The sequence below is a fragment of the Coptis chinensis genome, chromosome 3 (genome assembly GCF_015680905.1).
Source record: "Coptis chinensis isolate HL-2020 chromosome 3, ASM1568090v1, whole genome shotgun sequence".
Taxonomy (NCBI): Eukaryota; Viridiplantae; Streptophyta; class Magnoliopsida; order Ranunculales; family Ranunculaceae; genus Coptis; species Coptis chinensis.
Window position 1 is genome coordinate 117731779 of NC_141458.1, and position 18836 is coordinate 117750614.

At 36.9% G+C, this 18836-nt stretch overlaps 4 protein-coding genes across 5 annotated transcripts; 1 reads left to right on the forward strand and 3 right to left on the reverse strand.

The window, feature by feature from the left end:
* The first annotated feature begins 543 nt into the window (after positions 1 to 543).
* LOC147513528 (Nuclear transport factor 2 (NTF2) family protein) lies at positions 544 to 2438 on the forward strand. 2 transcript variants are annotated; one of them, XM_086596615.1, is made up of 5 exons: positions 544 to 955; positions 1248 to 1402; positions 1502 to 1568; positions 1842 to 1893; positions 2011 to 2438. In XM_086596615.1, the coding sequence occupies exons 1-5, from the start codon at positions 625 to 627 to the stop codon at positions 2111 to 2113; spliced, it is 708 nt and encodes a 235-aa protein (XP_086452741.1). In that variant the 5' UTR covers positions 544 to 624; the 3' UTR covers positions 2114 to 2438. The 2 variants fall into 2 exon arrangements, with proteins under 2 accessions (XP_086452741.1, XP_086452742.1); XM_086596616.1 differs by lacking the exon at positions 1502 to 1568 and having other exon boundaries at positions 556 to 955.
* A 134-nt stretch (positions 2439 to 2572) lies between these two features.
* LCBK2 (Diacylglycerol kinase family protein) lies at positions 2573 to 6491 on the reverse strand. The gene is made up of 12 exons (XM_086596614.1): positions 6151 to 6491; positions 5983 to 6059; positions 5795 to 5848; positions 5638 to 5697; positions 5126 to 5203; positions 4281 to 4327; positions 4129 to 4169; positions 3918 to 4002; positions 3700 to 3814; positions 3481 to 3603; positions 3283 to 3383; positions 2573 to 2939 (listed from the first exon to the last, which is right to left on the reverse strand). Exons 1-12 carry the CDS (start codon positions 6305 to 6307, stop codon positions 2810 to 2812), a joined length of 1068 nt encoding a protein of 355 aa, XP_086452740.1. The 5' UTR covers positions 6308 to 6491; the 3' UTR covers positions 2573 to 2809.
* Positions 6307 to 8576, reverse strand: LOC147513530 (Pentatricopeptide repeat (PPR-like) superfamily protein). Its single transcript, XM_086596613.1, has one exon. The coding sequence runs from the start codon at positions 8394 to 8396 to the stop codon at positions 6639 to 6641; it is 1758 nt and encodes a 585-aa protein (XP_086452739.1). The 5' UTR covers positions 8397 to 8576; the 3' UTR covers positions 6307 to 6638.
* A 322-nt stretch (positions 8577 to 8898) lies between these two features.
* LOC147513531 (ATP-binding protein) lies at positions 8899 to 12214 on the reverse strand. The gene is given in 7 exon segments (XM_086599546.1): positions 8899 to 9410; positions 10010 to 10126; positions 10238 to 10349; positions 11036 to 11112; positions 11210 to 11566; positions 11569 to 11747; positions 11750 to 12214. Coding segments are annotated over 7 exon segments (1425 nt in total). The 5' UTR covers positions 11997 to 12214; the 3' UTR covers positions 8899 to 9074.
* Between the last annotated feature and the right edge of the window lie 6622 nt (positions 12215 to 18836).

Sequence of the window (18836 nt, forward strand, 5' to 3'; positions counted from 1 at the left end):
CGTTATTTCTAGCCCAAAATATCATCGATATATCCGATATATACTAGTATACTACTAAGCAGTGGGGGTGAGCGGAGTGGGAGAGGAAAATGGAGAAGGAGGAGTGGAGATTTAGAGTGTCTGGAGAGGGAGAGGAAAAGGGAGAGTGAGAGAGACGAAGAGAAAAATATAAGAGAAGAGATGACGACAGACAGACAGAAACCAACCAAGTTGGTTTTTGTCCGCATAACCCCCCCTTCTCCCAAAATGTTCGCTCCGCTCACGGATTATTTTTTTGGTACACCGATATCGATATATCCGATATATATCTACCGAATATTGAACTTTTCTTTTCCGATATAACAATATATATCAACCAATATATCCGATATAAATTGTAGACTTTGACTGATATTGTTGACTTTGACCGATGTATTGACGATATTTCCGATATAATCGACGATATTTTCGATATATTGACATACAAAACAAAATTTTGACTGGTCAACAAAAAAAGAGATATCTCTTATATATCTGATATATATCGATTTTTGGGTACACTGAAATATTTACCGAATTCGATATTTTGGGCCTTGATTTCTACACCATTCATACTTTGAAACGACCAAGTGTTACTCTCTCACTATGATTACCCTTGTTTCTTCTCCCTCCATTAATATCTCCCCTCGTTTCTCAGGACCAACACCTCAGAGAAGAAGAAGAACTTATACAGTGCAGTGTAGTGGGAAGAACCAAACAAGTCGTTCATCAGCTAATAATAATGAAGACAAGAATGTGTTGATTAAGTTAGCATGGTATAGCTCTGAACTTCTTGGAATTGCGGCTTCTTTTTTCAGGTCACCTGCCTCAAAAGTTGAAGCTCAGGATAGTGAGTTTGAGCGCTCTTGCGTAGTTGATCGTGCCCAAGTCATGGAAAATATTAAGGAGGATTTTGAACGGTCTTATTTTATCACAGGTTTGATACTTCTCGTTTGTCTTACAGTTTATTCACTTATAAGTAAGGAGAGTGAAGGAGGGAGAGGGAAGGTGATTTTGGGCCACATACTCCCCCTGGCCGCCCAGAACGTCACTTGACTAGTTTCACAGTGTACATGATTAGGATTTGTCAGTGGCATTAAAACTGATAATTTGGACAACTGCATGCACTATGATCAAAATGCACCAATGATAAATCTGGTCGTAGTCTTATGATATATTAAGAATTAGTTCTTGGGATTTGACTTTAGGCATTTCACTTACAATTTCAGGAAATTTAACACTTAATGCTTACGAAGAAGACTGTGAATTTGCTGATCCAGCAGCATCCTTCAAAGGACTTGGTCGATTTAAAAGAAACTGTACCAACTTTGGATCCCTTATTGAAAAATCAAAGATGAAACTGACGAAATGGGAGGAATTCGAGGTAAATTCAGTTTATTGTCACAATGACACTGTTTGGAAAATAGAGTTCGCTTTGGAGCATTTTGCATTTATCCTTGCTTGAAAAATAATTTGGATGCAGGATAAGGGAATAGGCCATTGGAGTTTTAGCTGCATTTTATTGTTTCCCTGGAGACCCATTCTTTCTGGTAAAGCCCCATAATTAAATTCTCTTGAAATCTTGATCATAGAATTGGCAATGGAGTCCTACTCCTGTTGACATACGTTAAATATAGGCGATCATATAACTTTTGCTTTGTTAGTCTGGTGATTCGGAAAGGATACTTGTATTGAAATAATGAATAAGCATCAAGTTCCAGAAGTGGAGATTGCTATCATGTTTGTATTGTACTTTTGGGCTCGCAAGTCACAAGGACCAACAGAGTGTTGCTACTTACTAAGATTTTTTTTTTCGTTTACAGCTACTGGATATACAGAATATTTTTTTGATCCAAAATCTGGAAGAGTATGCAGGTAATATGTACTTTCGAATTATCATGTACTTTTGAAAAAGTAATTAGGATTATTATTCTCAAATTGTTTTTAGTTATTTTGATTTGGATGTCCTACTCTTTTGATGAGCTTCACCAGGCACGCAGAGCATTGGAATGTTCCAAAAATGGCACTTTTGAAGCAAATACTCCGGCCCGGACCAAAGAAGGATTTATCAGCCAAGAAAACTGGAGACTTCTAGTATATAAGTTCAGGATTATGTGGTGTTCGAAGCATGACTGCAAACACTTGGTTCAACTACAACTCTGGTTTTATTGACGGGTATTTGCACTTGCATCACCTGTTCCATCACAAATCTCAGTAAGCTCCATGAAGAACTATTGAAGTTACCCCCAGATATGGCACAGAGGTGGCGCCAAAATTCAAGCTCCATAAGTTGTATCGCAGATTCACAGGTGAAATTTATAATTAACTCTCAACACCCAGTGTCAGTGAGAGAGTTTATGCCACTTCTGAGTTCCTTAAATAATGTACACATGTTCCAAGTATACTATTTATCCGGTAAACCATGTCGCAAATGCCAAATGGCCAAATTGTTATCTGATTTAGGTGTTAAAAATGTCGCTGTAAAACTGTCATGTGACAATGCAATTCTTACAGGATTGTGCTAGGTGTCAAACGCAGGTCTAAGGGAAAGAAATTAAGAACTCAAAGGGGGTAATAGAGGATTTGATTAATGACTGAACTTATGTTTTTTGTCTTTCTATACCAAATGGAAAAGATAAAAGTATAACAACTTCCTGTCCATATCCAAAAACAAGAGCTGCATAGGGCACAAAAACTGATAAAATAACAAGTTGGAAAAGATAAATTACACTCAAACAAATTATTTGTTGACATAAACGTTCCAAAATTCATACAACTACCTAGAATATTGTTAACACAGCATCTCAACCGCAGCAGGTAAAATATGAAACTTCCTAGGAAGAAACCCCAGATGTTCCCCATCTGACTGAACATATACACCACTGCCTCCCTCAATTTCTTCCACTTCAATGGACTGCACACTGAAACAGCAAGATATCCAATGGCAATCAGTATACAGAGAAGCCTGGTGGTTAGAGAGTCTCGAATTATATGATAGCCATTAGTCAAAGTATAAAACATGTAATATCATTAATCAGCAAAGTTTAATAACTAAAGTCTAAAGCTCTTTGCCCAAAAGAAATAAAACTGCAAGTTGCTCAAGGTTTAAGTTGTTTAGTAGAATCGCTATGTAACATTTCAAAAATACATGCATGAGTGACCATTGTGATACATGAGGATCCATAGACATTTAAAACTTGAGTTCGTAGGAGAAGGTTTAACCGATTGATACAAGGACAGAATGTCAAAAGAAAGAGTAAATACCTTCTTGAACACACATTTTCCTCTGATAGGTGTGTCCCGCTGTATAACTTATGTAGTTTAAATACAAAGTCATACCACTTGAAATTCTGAAGAATCACAACCTGAAAAAGTAAATTGAAGCAAAAGTTGTCATTTTTTATGGCAACTTATATAATTGGTACACCAATTAGCGAAAGGCACCAGGACAAAATTGCAAACCTCAAAGTTTCCATTGTACGGGTTAGCATTTGGTGTGATCTTCATTCCACCACCAAAAAACTTGGCATTTCCCATGCAAAGGGCGGTTACTTGAGGAAATACTTCCCACTCTCCCTCGTCAACCTACAGAGTACAGACACCATATCACGTTAATCTTCATAGACTACATACTAACAGGACATACTTTGTGCTTAAAATGAACAAATAAATGACACCTACTTTGATCCGAAGGTCCCTATTAGTGTGCCCGGAAAACCCTTGTAAAGCACCTATAACGTAACATAAATTTCCAAATTTTTTGTGCCTCGAAGCATAATAACCAGCCTTTGCACTCCTACAGACTTCGACAACATGTAATAGTAATAAGCGTGTAAACCACTAATCAACATATATTCTTTGCTCAAGCCCATTTCTGAAATTTCTTAAAATAGCCTTACAAATGAATATCAGCAACATTAACAAAGTAATGAGGCTCTCCACTTTCGCCAGAAATGACGCCAATATCAATCCTAGATTTTAAACCTGCAAATTGTACATTTAAAATGATAAACGCAACGAGCTAGTACAGATATACTAATAATGCCTCTAGTTTTAGAAAATGGTTTTATTTATATCGTAAGGAAATCATAAGTACAGAAGATTTATTACCTCTAGCTATGCGCTCAACGGCTTCACGGGGGTCATCTTTCCTGAAAGATGAAGTCACGAAGAATGTCATCATTCAAATCATGTGGATATATAGACAGACAAACTGAAAATATGGTTCAACAAAAAGGTACGTGGGAGTAGCAACAACTAACCAGCCAAACGTTCTGGCAAAATCAGATCCAGTCCCTAACGGAATGAGCTGTAAAGATGGAACAGTATAGTCAAACCCCTTGCAAAACCATACCAAGGAGTTTCTAAATAAGCACTATAGATGCTTAACACGGGCATTAGATTAACTAGCCAAGTCGATTACAGTTTATTGACTAATCACTTTTTATCAAGGGCTAAGAACAAAAGGATAGGACGCAGCAGGAAAAAAAAAGGAGCTTCCAGCCCCAACCACCTCCCATGACAAGGAGCATGTCATCATATAGCGTCATAGCTATTTGGTGTCATGCTAATATCGTACTAAAGCAAGTTACTTGGGGATCATAGGAGAAGAGTACAATAGAAGGACCAACCCAATTTTCATAATTCCTTTAACCCTATGGGAGTGACTCAAGCTAAGATGACAAACTCTTGGGGTACCAGGGATTGCTTCTTAAAGACAAATGCAGTGCTCAAGGGTTAGTCGCTTTGCTTCAATTGCTCAAGGCCAGTGGCAATATGGGGACTCAGTGATCTAAACTTCCACCACAATTCCACATTTTATTGCATCTGAGAGCAAATTAGGCATTATAGGGTTGTGGTTCCAATTGACTGACACCGAGTGATGACTAGGTACACATTGTTATGTGAAATGTCTCATTCCAGTGGTTATTTGTGCCTTCCACTTTTTTGGTGACCTTGAAATCAACTGGCTTATTAGACTGTTATACATGTTTATATGTAGACTATTAGATATGTATATTGGATTCACTAATCAAATAAAGACTCATTAAATTACAGGATTAGATATAAATATATAATCAATTGAGATTTGACTTCTGTAACTTACACCAAGTGAGGTTGTACAAGTAACCTCCTTGTCATGAGCAGAAACTGGCTTTCCTGCCCAAAAGAAGCCATTTATCACCTGTCAATAAGCCAAAGTCGAATAGCCATCTTAGTTTTACCGAAATATCACAACGTCACATAAAAAATTAAAGAATGTTCTAGATCCACATAGGGTGTGCCTAGCATACTAAAAATCTTTGTTTTGCACATACACATGCCAGTATCAAGGCTCTAGTTCATTTGTGAACACTGATTACAAAAATATTTGTGAAGGGAGCTTTTATGTTTGATAGCAGAGGAAATGAAGGGAATGTCTGGGAGCTTTCCACATTAAGAGTATATGTAAATAATTACAGATTTCCTTCCAAAAATACAAAATTGGATGATATGTAAAGTAATATCACAATGGCACTCCATGTCCCAAAGACAATAACACATGAACACCAATGGCTAATCTTCGAATACCAGATCACAATGATATGCTAATTTTGAATATAAGTAGGCAGCTCATACCTCATGAAGAGTACCGTCGCCTCCAACAGCTACAACAGCCTCAGCACCCTCACGGATAGCCTAAACAGCAGCATTAAGGCAATCACACAGATAATAGTAACACTCCAAAAATAGTGAATACAACATATACTCATCAGTAATAACTGAAAACTCGTACCTCTCTTGTTATGTCAATGGCGTGACAAGGACCTGAAGTTAGAGATTCACAAATCTGATCACAAGTAAAGAACTATCAAAATAGCATATCAAACATATAGAAAAAATAGCAATAAAGTAACCATAAAATAAAATCTGATTGATATAGAAAGGTAAAAACAAGAAAAAAGAAAAAAGAAGGGCACTTACATTGAGATCTTTACCAAGACGAGACCGAACAAAGGGAAGTAACTTCTTCCATTCTTTCCCAGTACGTCCATTAGCACCTGTTCCAATTCAAACCAAATCATCTAGCTAAAAAACTTGATAAATAAATATAATAATGGATTAATAGAGAGGAAGGGGTAAAAAAAACACCTTTGGGATTAACAACAAAGATGAGGTCGCCTTTACGAGTAGAAGAAGAAGAGGAAGAAGATTTTTTGTAAAAGGAAGGAGAGAGATCTTGTTGTGCTGTTATTACTGTTGGGAAAAATGGTTTCACCCCTAGTGCTATTGCTATTGTGTATACCATTTTTTTTTTTAATTTATGGTTTATTGCTGCCTGGGTTCGGTTTAGGAAGGGGTTGGGTTTGCAAGATTTGATTTTATAGAGGTTCTCTTGTTTAGATTTTAGCTGCTTCTGAGACTTTGATGATGATGACTGGCAAGTAAGGGGTTTGGGTAAAAGACTGTTTTTTTAAGTTATAATAAGTACTGATCATTTGATCACCTTTGGACCCTTGTTACTATTTGTTGTTCTGGTTGCTGAGGCGATGACATAGAGATGATTGATGATGCACGTGCAAATGTGTGAACATCTTACCTTGGACTGCTAAATTGAGGTAAGATGCAGACATTCAGCATCATTTATCCAGCCAAACCAACAATTCCAACATCGTATACATTTCTGTAGCTTGTTGATGGGATTTATCACTGGATACAAAAGTGTGAACCTTTCCACCCACCTCTATCCAGCTACATCCTGGCACCTTATGATCACATCGGCTTCTCATCAACTTACGCACCCTTGCCACATCAACCCAACGGCCTACAAAAGCGTAGATGTTAGATACAAGGGTATAACTCACAGGATCTTCTGGCTCCAACTTGAAAAGCTTTTCTGCAGCCAGTACTGCTAGTCTTATATTGCCATGGGCTTTACAAGCCCCAATGAATGCTCCCAAGACATTTGCCCCAGGTTCTATAGGCATGTTTTCAAGGATATCATATGCCCTGTCTAAATTACCAGCTCTTCCTAAAAGGTCGATTAAACAAGCATAATGCTCCAAACCAGGCACAATTTGATGATTATTTGTCATTGAACCAAAATAATGAAACCCCTCATCCACTAAGCCCCCGTGACTACAAGCAGAGAGGACACCTAAGAATGCAATTCTATCTGGTGAAACACCTTTCGATAACATCTCCTCAAATATTTGTACAGCTTTTCTGGCAAGACCGTGAAACGCATATGCGCTAATAATCGAACTCCATGTAATAAGGTTGGGTTCTTTTATCGAACTAAATGATTGAAATGCACTAGCAATACTGCCACACTTGGAATACGCATTTATAAGAGCATTTCCTATAGACAAAAAAGCGTCCAACCCTTTTTTCGTCACATGAGCATGAACCTGAGTAATTTCAGCAATAGCAGCCAAGGTTGCACAGGAGCTCAGAATACTAGCTAATGTTAACTCATCTGGAACAAAATCCCCCTGGAGCATTTCTGTAAGAAGTTGCATAGCTTCCTTACCATTGCCATGTCGTCCATAACCCACGATCATAGTCGTCCATGACACAACATTCCTAGTAGTCATTGCATTAAAAGCTTTACGACCATCCACTACAAAATCAGTCTTTACATACATATCCACAAGTGCACTAGACACAAGCATATCCACATCGAACGACAATCTAATTATGAGACCATGAATCTGCTTGCCCAAATCACCAGATCCCATAATTCCACAAGAGCATAACAAACTACTGAACGTAAAATCATCTCCATTTAAACCTTCAGACCTTAACAATTCAAAGATACCCATAGCATTTTCTCCCAAACCATTCAAAGTATAACAGGAAATCATCACATTCCATAACATCAAATCTTTCGGCAGTATCCTATTAAACAACCGACGAGCATCTTCCACTAACCCACATTTCCCATAGAGATCAACAAGAGCACTACAAACAACATGATTTGAACTCAACATGAACTTAACTATAAAACAATGCAGCTGTTTTCCAGTCTCAATATCGTGTAACTCGACACAACGACTAACCAAACTAATAAAAGTTATGTAATTAGGTTCCACCATATCAAACAACATTCTCTTGAAAAACAAAACACCCACATTACCATTCCTTCTCATATCACGACCACACCCAGACATCATGATATTCCAAGAAACAACATTTCTTGTGGGCATTTCATCAAATAACTTATACCCATCCTCGAATTCCTTACACTTGACATAAAAATTCAGAAGTTGGTTTTCAAGGGATTGTATATAAGTGTATCCTGACTTGACAATGCGTGAGTGTAGATGTTTGCCTTCTAGTACATAACCCATTTTCCCACATAGTTTTAAGGCGTTTGAGCAAAATGAAGCACTCATTATATATGATTCTTCATCAACATGGTTTGTTTCGAATATGTTATTATAGGAAGGAGAACTGACTACCGAGAATGATTATTAACGGTTTAACCGAATAGTGGGTCATGTATGTACCATAACCCCACAAACAACTATCGTTGGGTACCAAATGTTGCATACTGGCATTGTCCGCGGCCGATTTGCATTGCCCACGAGTGCGGCTTACTTTTATTGCCCACTAAGCTGGCTGGCCTATTTTTATTAGTCAATAAATAGGCCAGCATAATCGGCTCACTCAGCTTAATATAGCAATTTTCAATCTAAACAGAAACCTCACTTACTGTTTATCTATAAATATCCCAATTCATTTCAACAAAGAACTATACACATGAGGACTTGATTCTAGAAAACACTCTGAATACCTAGGCAACCACCTAGTTCAGTCTCTCTTCTACCACAATCAACACTCTTTACAACTTCATTAGTGTGTTTAGGTGAATCATTGCCCAAACAGATTAGTGTGCTGTTTCTTTATATACCGGAAAACATGATACTGAAAATGCAACAAAGTATCTTTTCACATGTACATTAAGCTTTTCCTGAACAGTCTTAATATTAAGCTTTTTACATGTGCGGAAGGAGACTTTCACGTGCAAAATTATGCATTCGATTCAATAGGAAAAATCAAATTCTGTAGCGCTATAGCCCTTGCATTTCTGGTAACATTCTCCTCGCATTCCGACTCCTTGGACCACCTGGGTTTACTGTGAGTGCTCGCCAAGGCCAGCAGATGTGCCTTACCTTAAGGCGGATATTCCTTTCTCCTCTATTATCAGCTACCTCCAACTGCCTAGTTAACTCCTCAACCCTTTCATGCAATTCTGCTGCTCTTCTATCTCCAATCTGGAGAGATTTCCGAGCTGCTTCTTGAGCAGCTATAGCAGCAGCAGCTAGCTTTTCTTTCAACTTCAACTTGTTGCTCAGTGTACCCACAGAAGCTCTTGCTTTGTTCAACTCCTCTCTGAGAATCATGGCCTAGCTAATGCAAGGGCAATGGTGTCAGAAATTGTGTTTCAGCTTGCAGACAAAGTATGAATTGATTTCAATGGATCAAAAACAAGGAAACAAGAAGATTGAAAGCCTTTTTTTTTTTTTTTTTTTTTTTTTTCTGGTAATGCATGTTTTGGATAGAATCTGATTCAGAAGCTACCGTGCAAGCTTTTGGAACCTCACAACTCCCATGGTCACTCTCTTATAGATGGAAAAATGCACTCATGAAACTACATAAACTCGATCGCCATTATTTCCATGTGGCGAGAGGCAAATTTCTCTGCAGATGCTGCTGCAAGATATGGGTCTAGACTCCCTGACAACATGGGCAGGTTACATTATGGTAGACCCTCTTGGATTAAAGATGGGAACACCCAGACATACTTTACTATAGGTACTCTAAATCTTTGTTCTAGCATGTTTGGGAGACTTCTTTTAGTATGAATCTGGGTGAGATGTGAGTATGTCACAGTCCACTCGCCATTTTTGTACGCTTTTCATCTAATATATACAACTCTTTACCAAGCAAACAAAAAAAAATATCATCAATTCAGGTAAACACTCAGCAAATACTGAAAATATACCTCTTTCTCATATTCTTCAATGACACCTTTCCCAGCTTCCACTTCAAGCTCACACGCTTCCCTCCATCTCTCAACCTCTTCTTGAGCTTCTGTTATTTCGATCATGAGCTGTTCAATCTTACAACAAAACGTAATAGAGAAAGCAGTGAGTCACTCATGGATGGAACAACTGACAAGCACCATAAAGAAACTCATCAACTCATTTTATAGTGAAGAACAGTTCATTACATTATGGGCTAGTCTACTCTCCCGCTCCTCCAAGTCATTTATGTAGGATGTGCACTCTGCGATTCTCTTAGCATGTTTCTCGGCAAGACTCTGTAGCCGCTCATTATCTGACCTGGCATAAGATACATAATTAGAAACAAAGAATCAATATGAACATGTTACTCATTTGAATGACGTTAGGAGGTCTTCTTCTGATTAGGGGGTGAAAAACATTTGGGTGTCCACAAAAAAGTGTCTATCACAATTTTTTTTTTCTATTTTTTATCATCTTCCAGTCTTCCTTCACCCAAATTCAAATTTTCTTCTTCTATTTTTCTCATCTGCTTCCTCTTGCTCCACCCAAATACAACAAAACAAATTCCTACAAATCGAAAATTCAATCCAAATCTCTTTTTTCCCATTGACGCCTAATGTCGGTGGACATACTAGTAACATATAGGTCAAGTTTTTTTCTGATTTAACCCTGAAAAGTTGGAATATCACAGTATCACAGGAATAACTTACTGGATATGTTCCTCTGTCCTGAAGAAACTCATACGAAAGGCAAGGATGTTTCACCAGTAAAGAAACGGGATTCACCATGGAGACACTTCTATGAAGCATGATTGCATATTTTCATGAATAACAAATATAACAAGAACAGCAGTCGTCCAGGACTCCAGGGGTAGGTTGGGGAACTTGGATTTTCTGGGCACTTTATACTATGCATACACAATTCAAATCTGGTTTTTCATTTAGTCATTAGCATGCATTCACCAGAAAAGAAGAAAGTGCAAGTTAGTTAAAAACATATAATACCTAGATTCCTCCAAAAACAGCTTCAGTTGAGTGCTTTCAAGCCGTAAATTCTTCATTATGTTCTCAAAACTGGAAGCCTGCATACAAAAACAAACATATAAATCATAACTAATGCGGTACCCCTCTTTGTGAAGTTTAATTAAATAGCAAAGCTATAGACAAACAGAAAAATACCAGGCTGACAAACTCCTCTTCACATTCACTACTTTCTGATTTACCACACATACTAGAACCTTCATTATCCATTACTTCACTCGGCGAAGTACCCATCATGAATCCAAATCCAACCTTCTGCAATCCTCTTTCTGCAAACTGCAAAAGTGCTACTTTCTTCTGTTCACCATTCCCCTTCAACTTACTAAGACTTTTTTCCACTGCTTCTTTTTCTACTAAAGCAATCCTAAGCAAACTATTAATGTCTCTATTCTCCTCAGTCAAACTCACTACACTATTCTCTAACTCCCTTTTCTCCTTCCTTCTTTTCTCTACACTCTCCATTAATCTCGATTCCGCCTTCAGGAACCATCTTGTTAAACAAACATAATTTCAATTAATAGTTTCTTCGATTCATCATCTAAATCCTTCAATTCTTCGCTATTCTCTTCAGCTTCTTTGACAATAATATTCTCTATTTTTTCCTCATCAACTTTCCTAATGACCCTCGACACACAATCTTTAATCGAACTAAGCATATCAAAACTCCGGGAAAAACCCTTCTATTTCCGTCCATCAACTCTAAAATCCTTTCTTGAGAAACTTCAACTTTTCTTAATAACTCTAGTTTTTGGTCTTCACATTTTTTTACCGATATCTCAACTTCATAAAGCTTTTCGCGAAGAACATCTCTTTCACTTGACATATCTTGTTCACCGAGACTAGCATCTTTTTGGAGATTGTTTTGATGGAGATGTTTGGACAGGCTTGGTTTTTGATCTTCTGGGAATGATTTCCATGCGGGCATGCGGCTGTAGTTGTAGTAATTATTAGGAGGGTCTTTGGAATTTTCATATTTGTGTGTGTGGATTGAAAAAAGAAGCTCTAACTACCAGTCAAAAGAATGAAGAACGAAGACAATTGGGTGGGGAAAGAGAAGAGAGAGAAAATGAATCCTTGTTTCGAATTAGGCGGGAATTGGGATCAGGTATGTTTAGTTAACCCGCGATACAGTGTAGTCGAGCTTTTTGGCTAGCATTAGTGCATAAGCAGGCTCTGTCTCGTACAAACATTCATGTCTCATAATTTGGATTCCTGACAATCACATTAGTTCCAGTGGCTTCATCAAAAAAATTTAGTCTATTTCCCACATTGCTTCCAAGAGCAATTACAACTTCTTGCTCTGAGAACGAACGGCAAAGAGAAGGAAATGTTGCTGCAAAGTTAAAGGTCCGAAAAAAATAGTTAGTAGAAATAAATTCATATGGTAATTTACATTGTCATATGATAACATTGATAATAAATGTATAAGGGCATCTCCAATGTGGGTGGGGGGGTAAACCATATAGAGTGGAAATTTTACACTCCAAATATAAAAAAACTCTTTATAATGGGGTCATATCAAAGACCATTAATATTGAATAGTTGAGAATGTTGAGTGACCCACGTCAGCCCCCTTTTTTTTCTCTGAGACTAACCCATCAGAGTTTACAATAATTCGGCATAAAAAAGGAAATTCTACGCCCTTTTTTGCGGATTTGAATTGTTCGTAACCCAAAATAGATAAAAACCACTTTCCATACTCTTTTTTCAATTCTACACAACACTCCCAATTATGCAAAAAAAAAATCATCTCTTCAAACCCTCTCTCTCATTCTTCTTCTCTTCCAAAAAAAATCATCTCTTCAAACCCTCTCTCGACCTTTTTTCTCCAAAACCAAAAAAAAAGGAGAAGCACAACATGTAGAGTGGAGTAAGATTAAGACTCCAACCGATGAAGTTGTTGTTCAATGATACCTTGAAACCTACTCCCGAATGTAATCATATCTGTTTTTGAAGAATTGATTGATATTTGATATCCGCATTTTGTTATTTCGATTATTTGATCTATTTAATTGGAATAAATTTCAGATCCTACGGAGACTAGAAAGCTTTTGGACAAACTGGTTGTTTTGTTGCTTAATGGAGGCTTGGGAACAACCATGGGCTGTACTAGTCCCAAGTAAAGTTTTTTGTTCTGTTCTGTGTGTTTACTTTCCGTGTTTGTTTAATATAAATTTGATTAATTTCTATCATTATTATCCAATAGTAATATACTGTTTGGTGAGAGGTTGAATTTTGCATTTATTTAGACTATGTTCAGATTGTTCATTTCATAAATTGGTTGCATGTGGTTAGGAGTCTAGGATTGAAAATTTGGATTTGTGAACTCAAATGTTGTAATATTGCCATGAGAGGTTGTTGGAAGAATCTGTAATGCTTATGGGTTCACTCTGCACAAGGAACTGCAGTCTATGGATATTTCACTGGATAAGATTCCACCACCCAAGTCTTCCTCATCTTCAAGTAGGAATGATAAGGGAAAAGGATTGGTAGAAATTACATCACCATCAAAAGTGGTTTGCGGACAGTGATGGAGAGACAAATTGAGGGGACCTCTTCCTCATTGTCATCTTCATCATTGCCTGGGCGTTATACAAGAAAGACCAAACATGACTTTGCCCACTTCAAAGACCCTGAACTCGAGAGGTGATGGGCATTCTGCAAAAACTACAATTATTGCATCTCAATATGAGTACAAAGACGAGTACGATGACTCATTTGATGATCTGGGTCTGAATGTTGTGGAATCTGGATTTGAAGTTAATGAAAATTTAGGTGTGATAGGATTAAATCAGCTCCCATGAAATCATCGGGTCGGGAAGAAAAAGAAATTGCTCCCAATAAATGGTCCAAGATGGAACTCAAGGAAGGGACCTCGGTTTTATGTGAAGGATGGGAAGAACTACTGTTACAAAGTTTCGGGATCGGTTGTTGTGGCAGATTCTAGAGAAGCGACTCGGTCAATCAAGCCCGAAAGAAGTAATTAATGGTCTCGGATGTGGTGGAAACCTTCCACCTGGGTGCTGTTAAAAATTGATAGAATCTAATGAGCAACGGGATCGAGAGTCGATGTTGTTATTGAGGTAGGCGGAAGAGGGAGACGGCCTAGCTTGAGGGCGGGGAAAAAAAGAGGTGGTGGTTATCGGAAGGATTAGGCAATGAAGAAACACTTTGCGAGGGGATAGGTGGTGGTTATTGAGTACATATTTGAGAAATAGCATATGGTCTTTTCCATTTTTATATCATTTGGTGCAACCAAATTTTGTTCAATAGGTTTCTGCTTGATTTTGAGTATAGTATTGAGTAGTCCTGTCATAGTAAATGTATAGTGTCACGAGAATCTTTTAACATATAAAGTTAAGCTTGACCCGGATAAACTTATTTGTCTCGAATTTGAATAGAGAAAGAAACACATCTTGAATTTGAATACAGAAAATTAGTTTTGGTTGAACTTTGAAGATCTTATTACTCTTGTAATAGAAAATTTCTTTAATTATAATTGGAACAAGGAGGGCTAATTCTAAATTTTCAAGAATAGTGCAAATTGTCTAGTCCGCCATTATTTTTGGGCAATGAAGGTGTTACATATCATTTTATTCACCCGACCCACCCATTTGGAGGAAGGGCTACTTGGATTGGTCCTCTAAAAGGGAACCACTGAATGATAATTGATATATATTATCTGCATATTATTAGATATATGTAAATATCTTATAATATCAAAATATGAAACATGCATGTTCATAGTTCCACATACCGATGCTTATTTAGTAAAGTTGATCGTATCACAATGAAGTATTTTTGTCTTTTCATCTAGATCATTTTTAGCATTCAGAATTAAAATAATAAGATGTTCATTCCAACAACCTTCCTCTATCTAATTATGCATGCGAAGGATTATGCATTATCACATGGAGATATTCAAGGAGGTTGATATCTTGGTGACCCCAACAACAGGGTATGTACGTGGTTTCATTAATAGCATATGCTCATGAGCTATGCTGCACAATCTTTTCATAGGCTATGATAAGTGCCTAAAATTGTATATTTTATATATAGTTTTATAGGCACTTTATAATATCATTTATGCTTAATTTCGTATTTTTAACGTAAAACCATACATTTGCTTTATTCCATGACATTATGCATATTTTTTTGTCATAAATGTTTATTTGCATATATGTGCATGTCTTTGGAAAAGTCCAATGCAAAATATGTTTTATTAATTTGGTTTAATATTTTTTGTAGGAAATAAAGATGTTGGTCAAAGCCCAATCAAAGCCTGAGCCCATAAGCCAAAGATGATCATTTAGATAATCAATAAGTGAGATCTCATGGAGTAAATTGTGATATCAAGAATGGAAGAAAATATTAGAGAATTGATAATTATGGAAGGAAATCAAGAAAGAATAATTGCAACTACCACCATATATTTTTACCATTTTCACCACATTAAATATCCCAATTTCCATTAATTAATTACTTATTCCCTAGATTTCATTATATCAAATCATTCCATAATACCTTATATCCTAGCCACCATATATTCTCCCATATTCTCCCACATCCTCACCATATTCTTGCCAATCACTCCATTCCTAATTCAAAACCATATCATTCCATTTTATCCTTTATTTGATTTCCAATTTATATTTCTTTCCTTCCTCATGCCTTGATAATATCTCTTCCGTATTCCATTTTCCTAAATTCTCTTATCTTATATTTTCTTTCTATATCCCAAAGATTATTTCTATTTTGTGTGAAGATATTCTATGCACAAAGATCTTGTTGGTGGAAACTATAAATAGATAAGAGAATTGGCATTGAGGAGGAGCATTCTACACTCATTCTACACTCATTCTATCTCCATTCTAGTAGAAATTTTGCTTTGAAGTTTTAGTTCATTCAATTAGTGAGGAAGAGTTTTGGAGTGTGTACAATTTGCTCTCGACGTACAATTCAATAAAGGAATCAGTTTAAGTTTCAATGGTTACTTTATTCTATTCCTTTATGCATTCTTTAAGCATGTCGGGCTAAAATCTCCACCCTAATGGTGGAAGATGAATACCCCAACATAAAGAGTTAGATTAACTTTTATATTCCTATATGTTTCAATTCTCCAATATTTATTTTGTGCTTAATGCGTTCCAATGATGTTCTTCTTATTTAATATATTGAGACAAGTTTTCATGAGTTCTATCACCACTTTGGGGTATTTCTCATAGTTCATTTGCTTCTTTATATTAATTAGAGCATGATTCAGTATTGTTTAATTTACTATCCTTGATGGTTAATACATTTTTCTATGAAGTGATTTTCCATGCTTAGATAGCAAAAATATCAATGCTAGAAGAATTGGAGGACATATATATCTTAGAAATTAAAATGAGACTAGCGTCTACAAATGTTGTTTTAATTGAAAATTATTCATCGAATTTTTGGCAAGCGTCTTAGTTTGATGTAGTTTTAATATTGGAGAATGAACATTTGGAAACATAAAAGTTATATTTTCTTTAATTAGGGTTGAAGTCTTTCACCGTTAGGATTTATTCATTCATTAATTTCTTGAACAACAATTATTAGTTAAATTAGTTAAAATATTTAGAAATTAAATTTTCATTCTTAGATTAAATTAGTTTGATAAAATCAAAAATCCAAAAATTGTTTTAAAATCAATCTAGTTAGTAATTGGTTCATTAATTCTCTTCGTTCGAATTTCTCCATTTCAAGGTGTGGTTCGACTCTAACTTGCCACTGTTCTTTTTAATTGTTGCAGGTTTAGAAAAATTATATTTATTGATTTGCAGATTCTAAACGACAAGAATTTGTGTAAATCAAATGGCGCCGCTGCCGTCTTGAAGTGTGAAGAAAAAGAGGTGAAAGAGTTGATTTTCCAGTTGCAAATTAGTTATAAAAAAAAATGGAGGAAAGGAAAGCATAAGGAAGTAAGCAAAGGAGGTACAATTTTTAAGCCCTCCTCGAATCCCCTGTCAGAGGAGTTCTTTGTGTGTTCAAATGCATATTGTGTGCTTGGGTGTTTTAAATTTCGCGAGTCAATTTAAATTTCCAATTTGACTAAAGGCAGACCTAGCCTACAAGTGATCACCTAATTCTGACTTGTTTGAGTTTTGGACCTGGACTTAAAATTTGACAAAGATTAGAGCCAATTAATTAGATCGGTGTTCATTGGACCCCAACTAAAGGGTAGAGTGCTGGGAAAAGCCCACTGTTGACTGTAAACATTTTTCAAGTTCTTGGAACACATGGTTTCACTTTGGTGACTACTGGTGCAACCGCCAGAGAATTTCAGTGGAATGCGGAAAGTTCAGTGAACTTAGAGTACGCATAGCCCCATTGGAGTTACCATTGACCACCTTGTGGATGTGAGCGGTTATTCATAGTGGTAAAGCCCAGGCAACACCCCTGCTCTTGGTAGGAACACAAACTCCCTTGACGGAGATTCAAGTGTAAACCTTTTAAGTCAGACTTTAGGATTTATTGCATTTTGCTTGGCATTTGTATTGTGCATCTCTTAAATAAATAAATAAATAAATAAAATAAAAAAAAAATGTTTGCTAGGTGAATGTTTAAGAACTGTGTGTGCATTTAGGTTAGAATTTGCATTCGTTTATTCCCCGTTGGAAACGAGTTAACAAATGGCTAACTCGATCTTGGACTCCATACGGTAAATCTGAGCGAAATTCACCTTTTTCTCCCACAATCATAAGTTTCTCTCCACCAGTCAGCCCAAGACCATTCACCATGGTTGCAAATAATCAACTAGCTGAAAAGCAACTAAGGGACTACTTTGCCCCTATTGCTTCAAACCCACCCTCAAGCATCAATTACCTACCCGTGGAGGCGGCTCAATTTGAGATTAGGCCACCCATCATTAATATGCTTGCTCAGCGCCAGTTTCATGGCTTGGATAATGAAGATCCATATGCCCATATAATCAACTTTCTCAACATTTGTGGTACTTTTAAAAATCAAAATTTGGATGAGAACAATGTGAAGTTGAGACTTTTTCCATTCTCCCTTTCGGACAAAGCCCTTTTGTGGCTTAATTCTTTCCCGGACAAGCCCATTAGCACATGGGATGAACTGTTGAAAAAGTTCATGGGACAATTTTATCCCATTTCAAAAACTAATGTGATGAGAGCGGCGGTAATGGATTTTAAGCAAGCTAAAAATGAGCATTACTATGAGTGTTGGGACCGCTTTTACACTCTCTTTTTAAAGTGTCCCCACCATGGTTATGAAAAGTGGCAATTAGTCCAATTTTTCACTAAAGGACTTTTGCAAGATCAATGCCAAATGATCTAATCCATGCACAAAGGCAAGTTCACTTACTTGACCGGATCAGAGGCATTCACATTCCTCCAAGACTTAGCTGAGGATTCACAACAGTGGGGTATTAGTACTAGTACCACCCCAATCTACAAGAGACAGATTAGTGAACCTAGGAAAGGAGGTATGTACGAAGTGAAGAGAGATCCCGATGAACTCAAAACTGTGTTGGATAGTCTGAACAATTTGACTAAGCAGTTTGCTGCTTTTGCCTTAACATCCAATAAGGCCCAAAGTCAACAAGTGTCGATGCGCTTCTAGTTAAAAGTGATGAGTGTGCACAATGAACCAAACACTTTTCCATGCACGATTTGTTCAGGTCCAGACCACACTGCCCATTCATGTCCCATCTTTGTTCAACAACCTGAGTCCACCATGGAACAAGTGTGTGCCTTTAATGATTTTAGGAGAACAC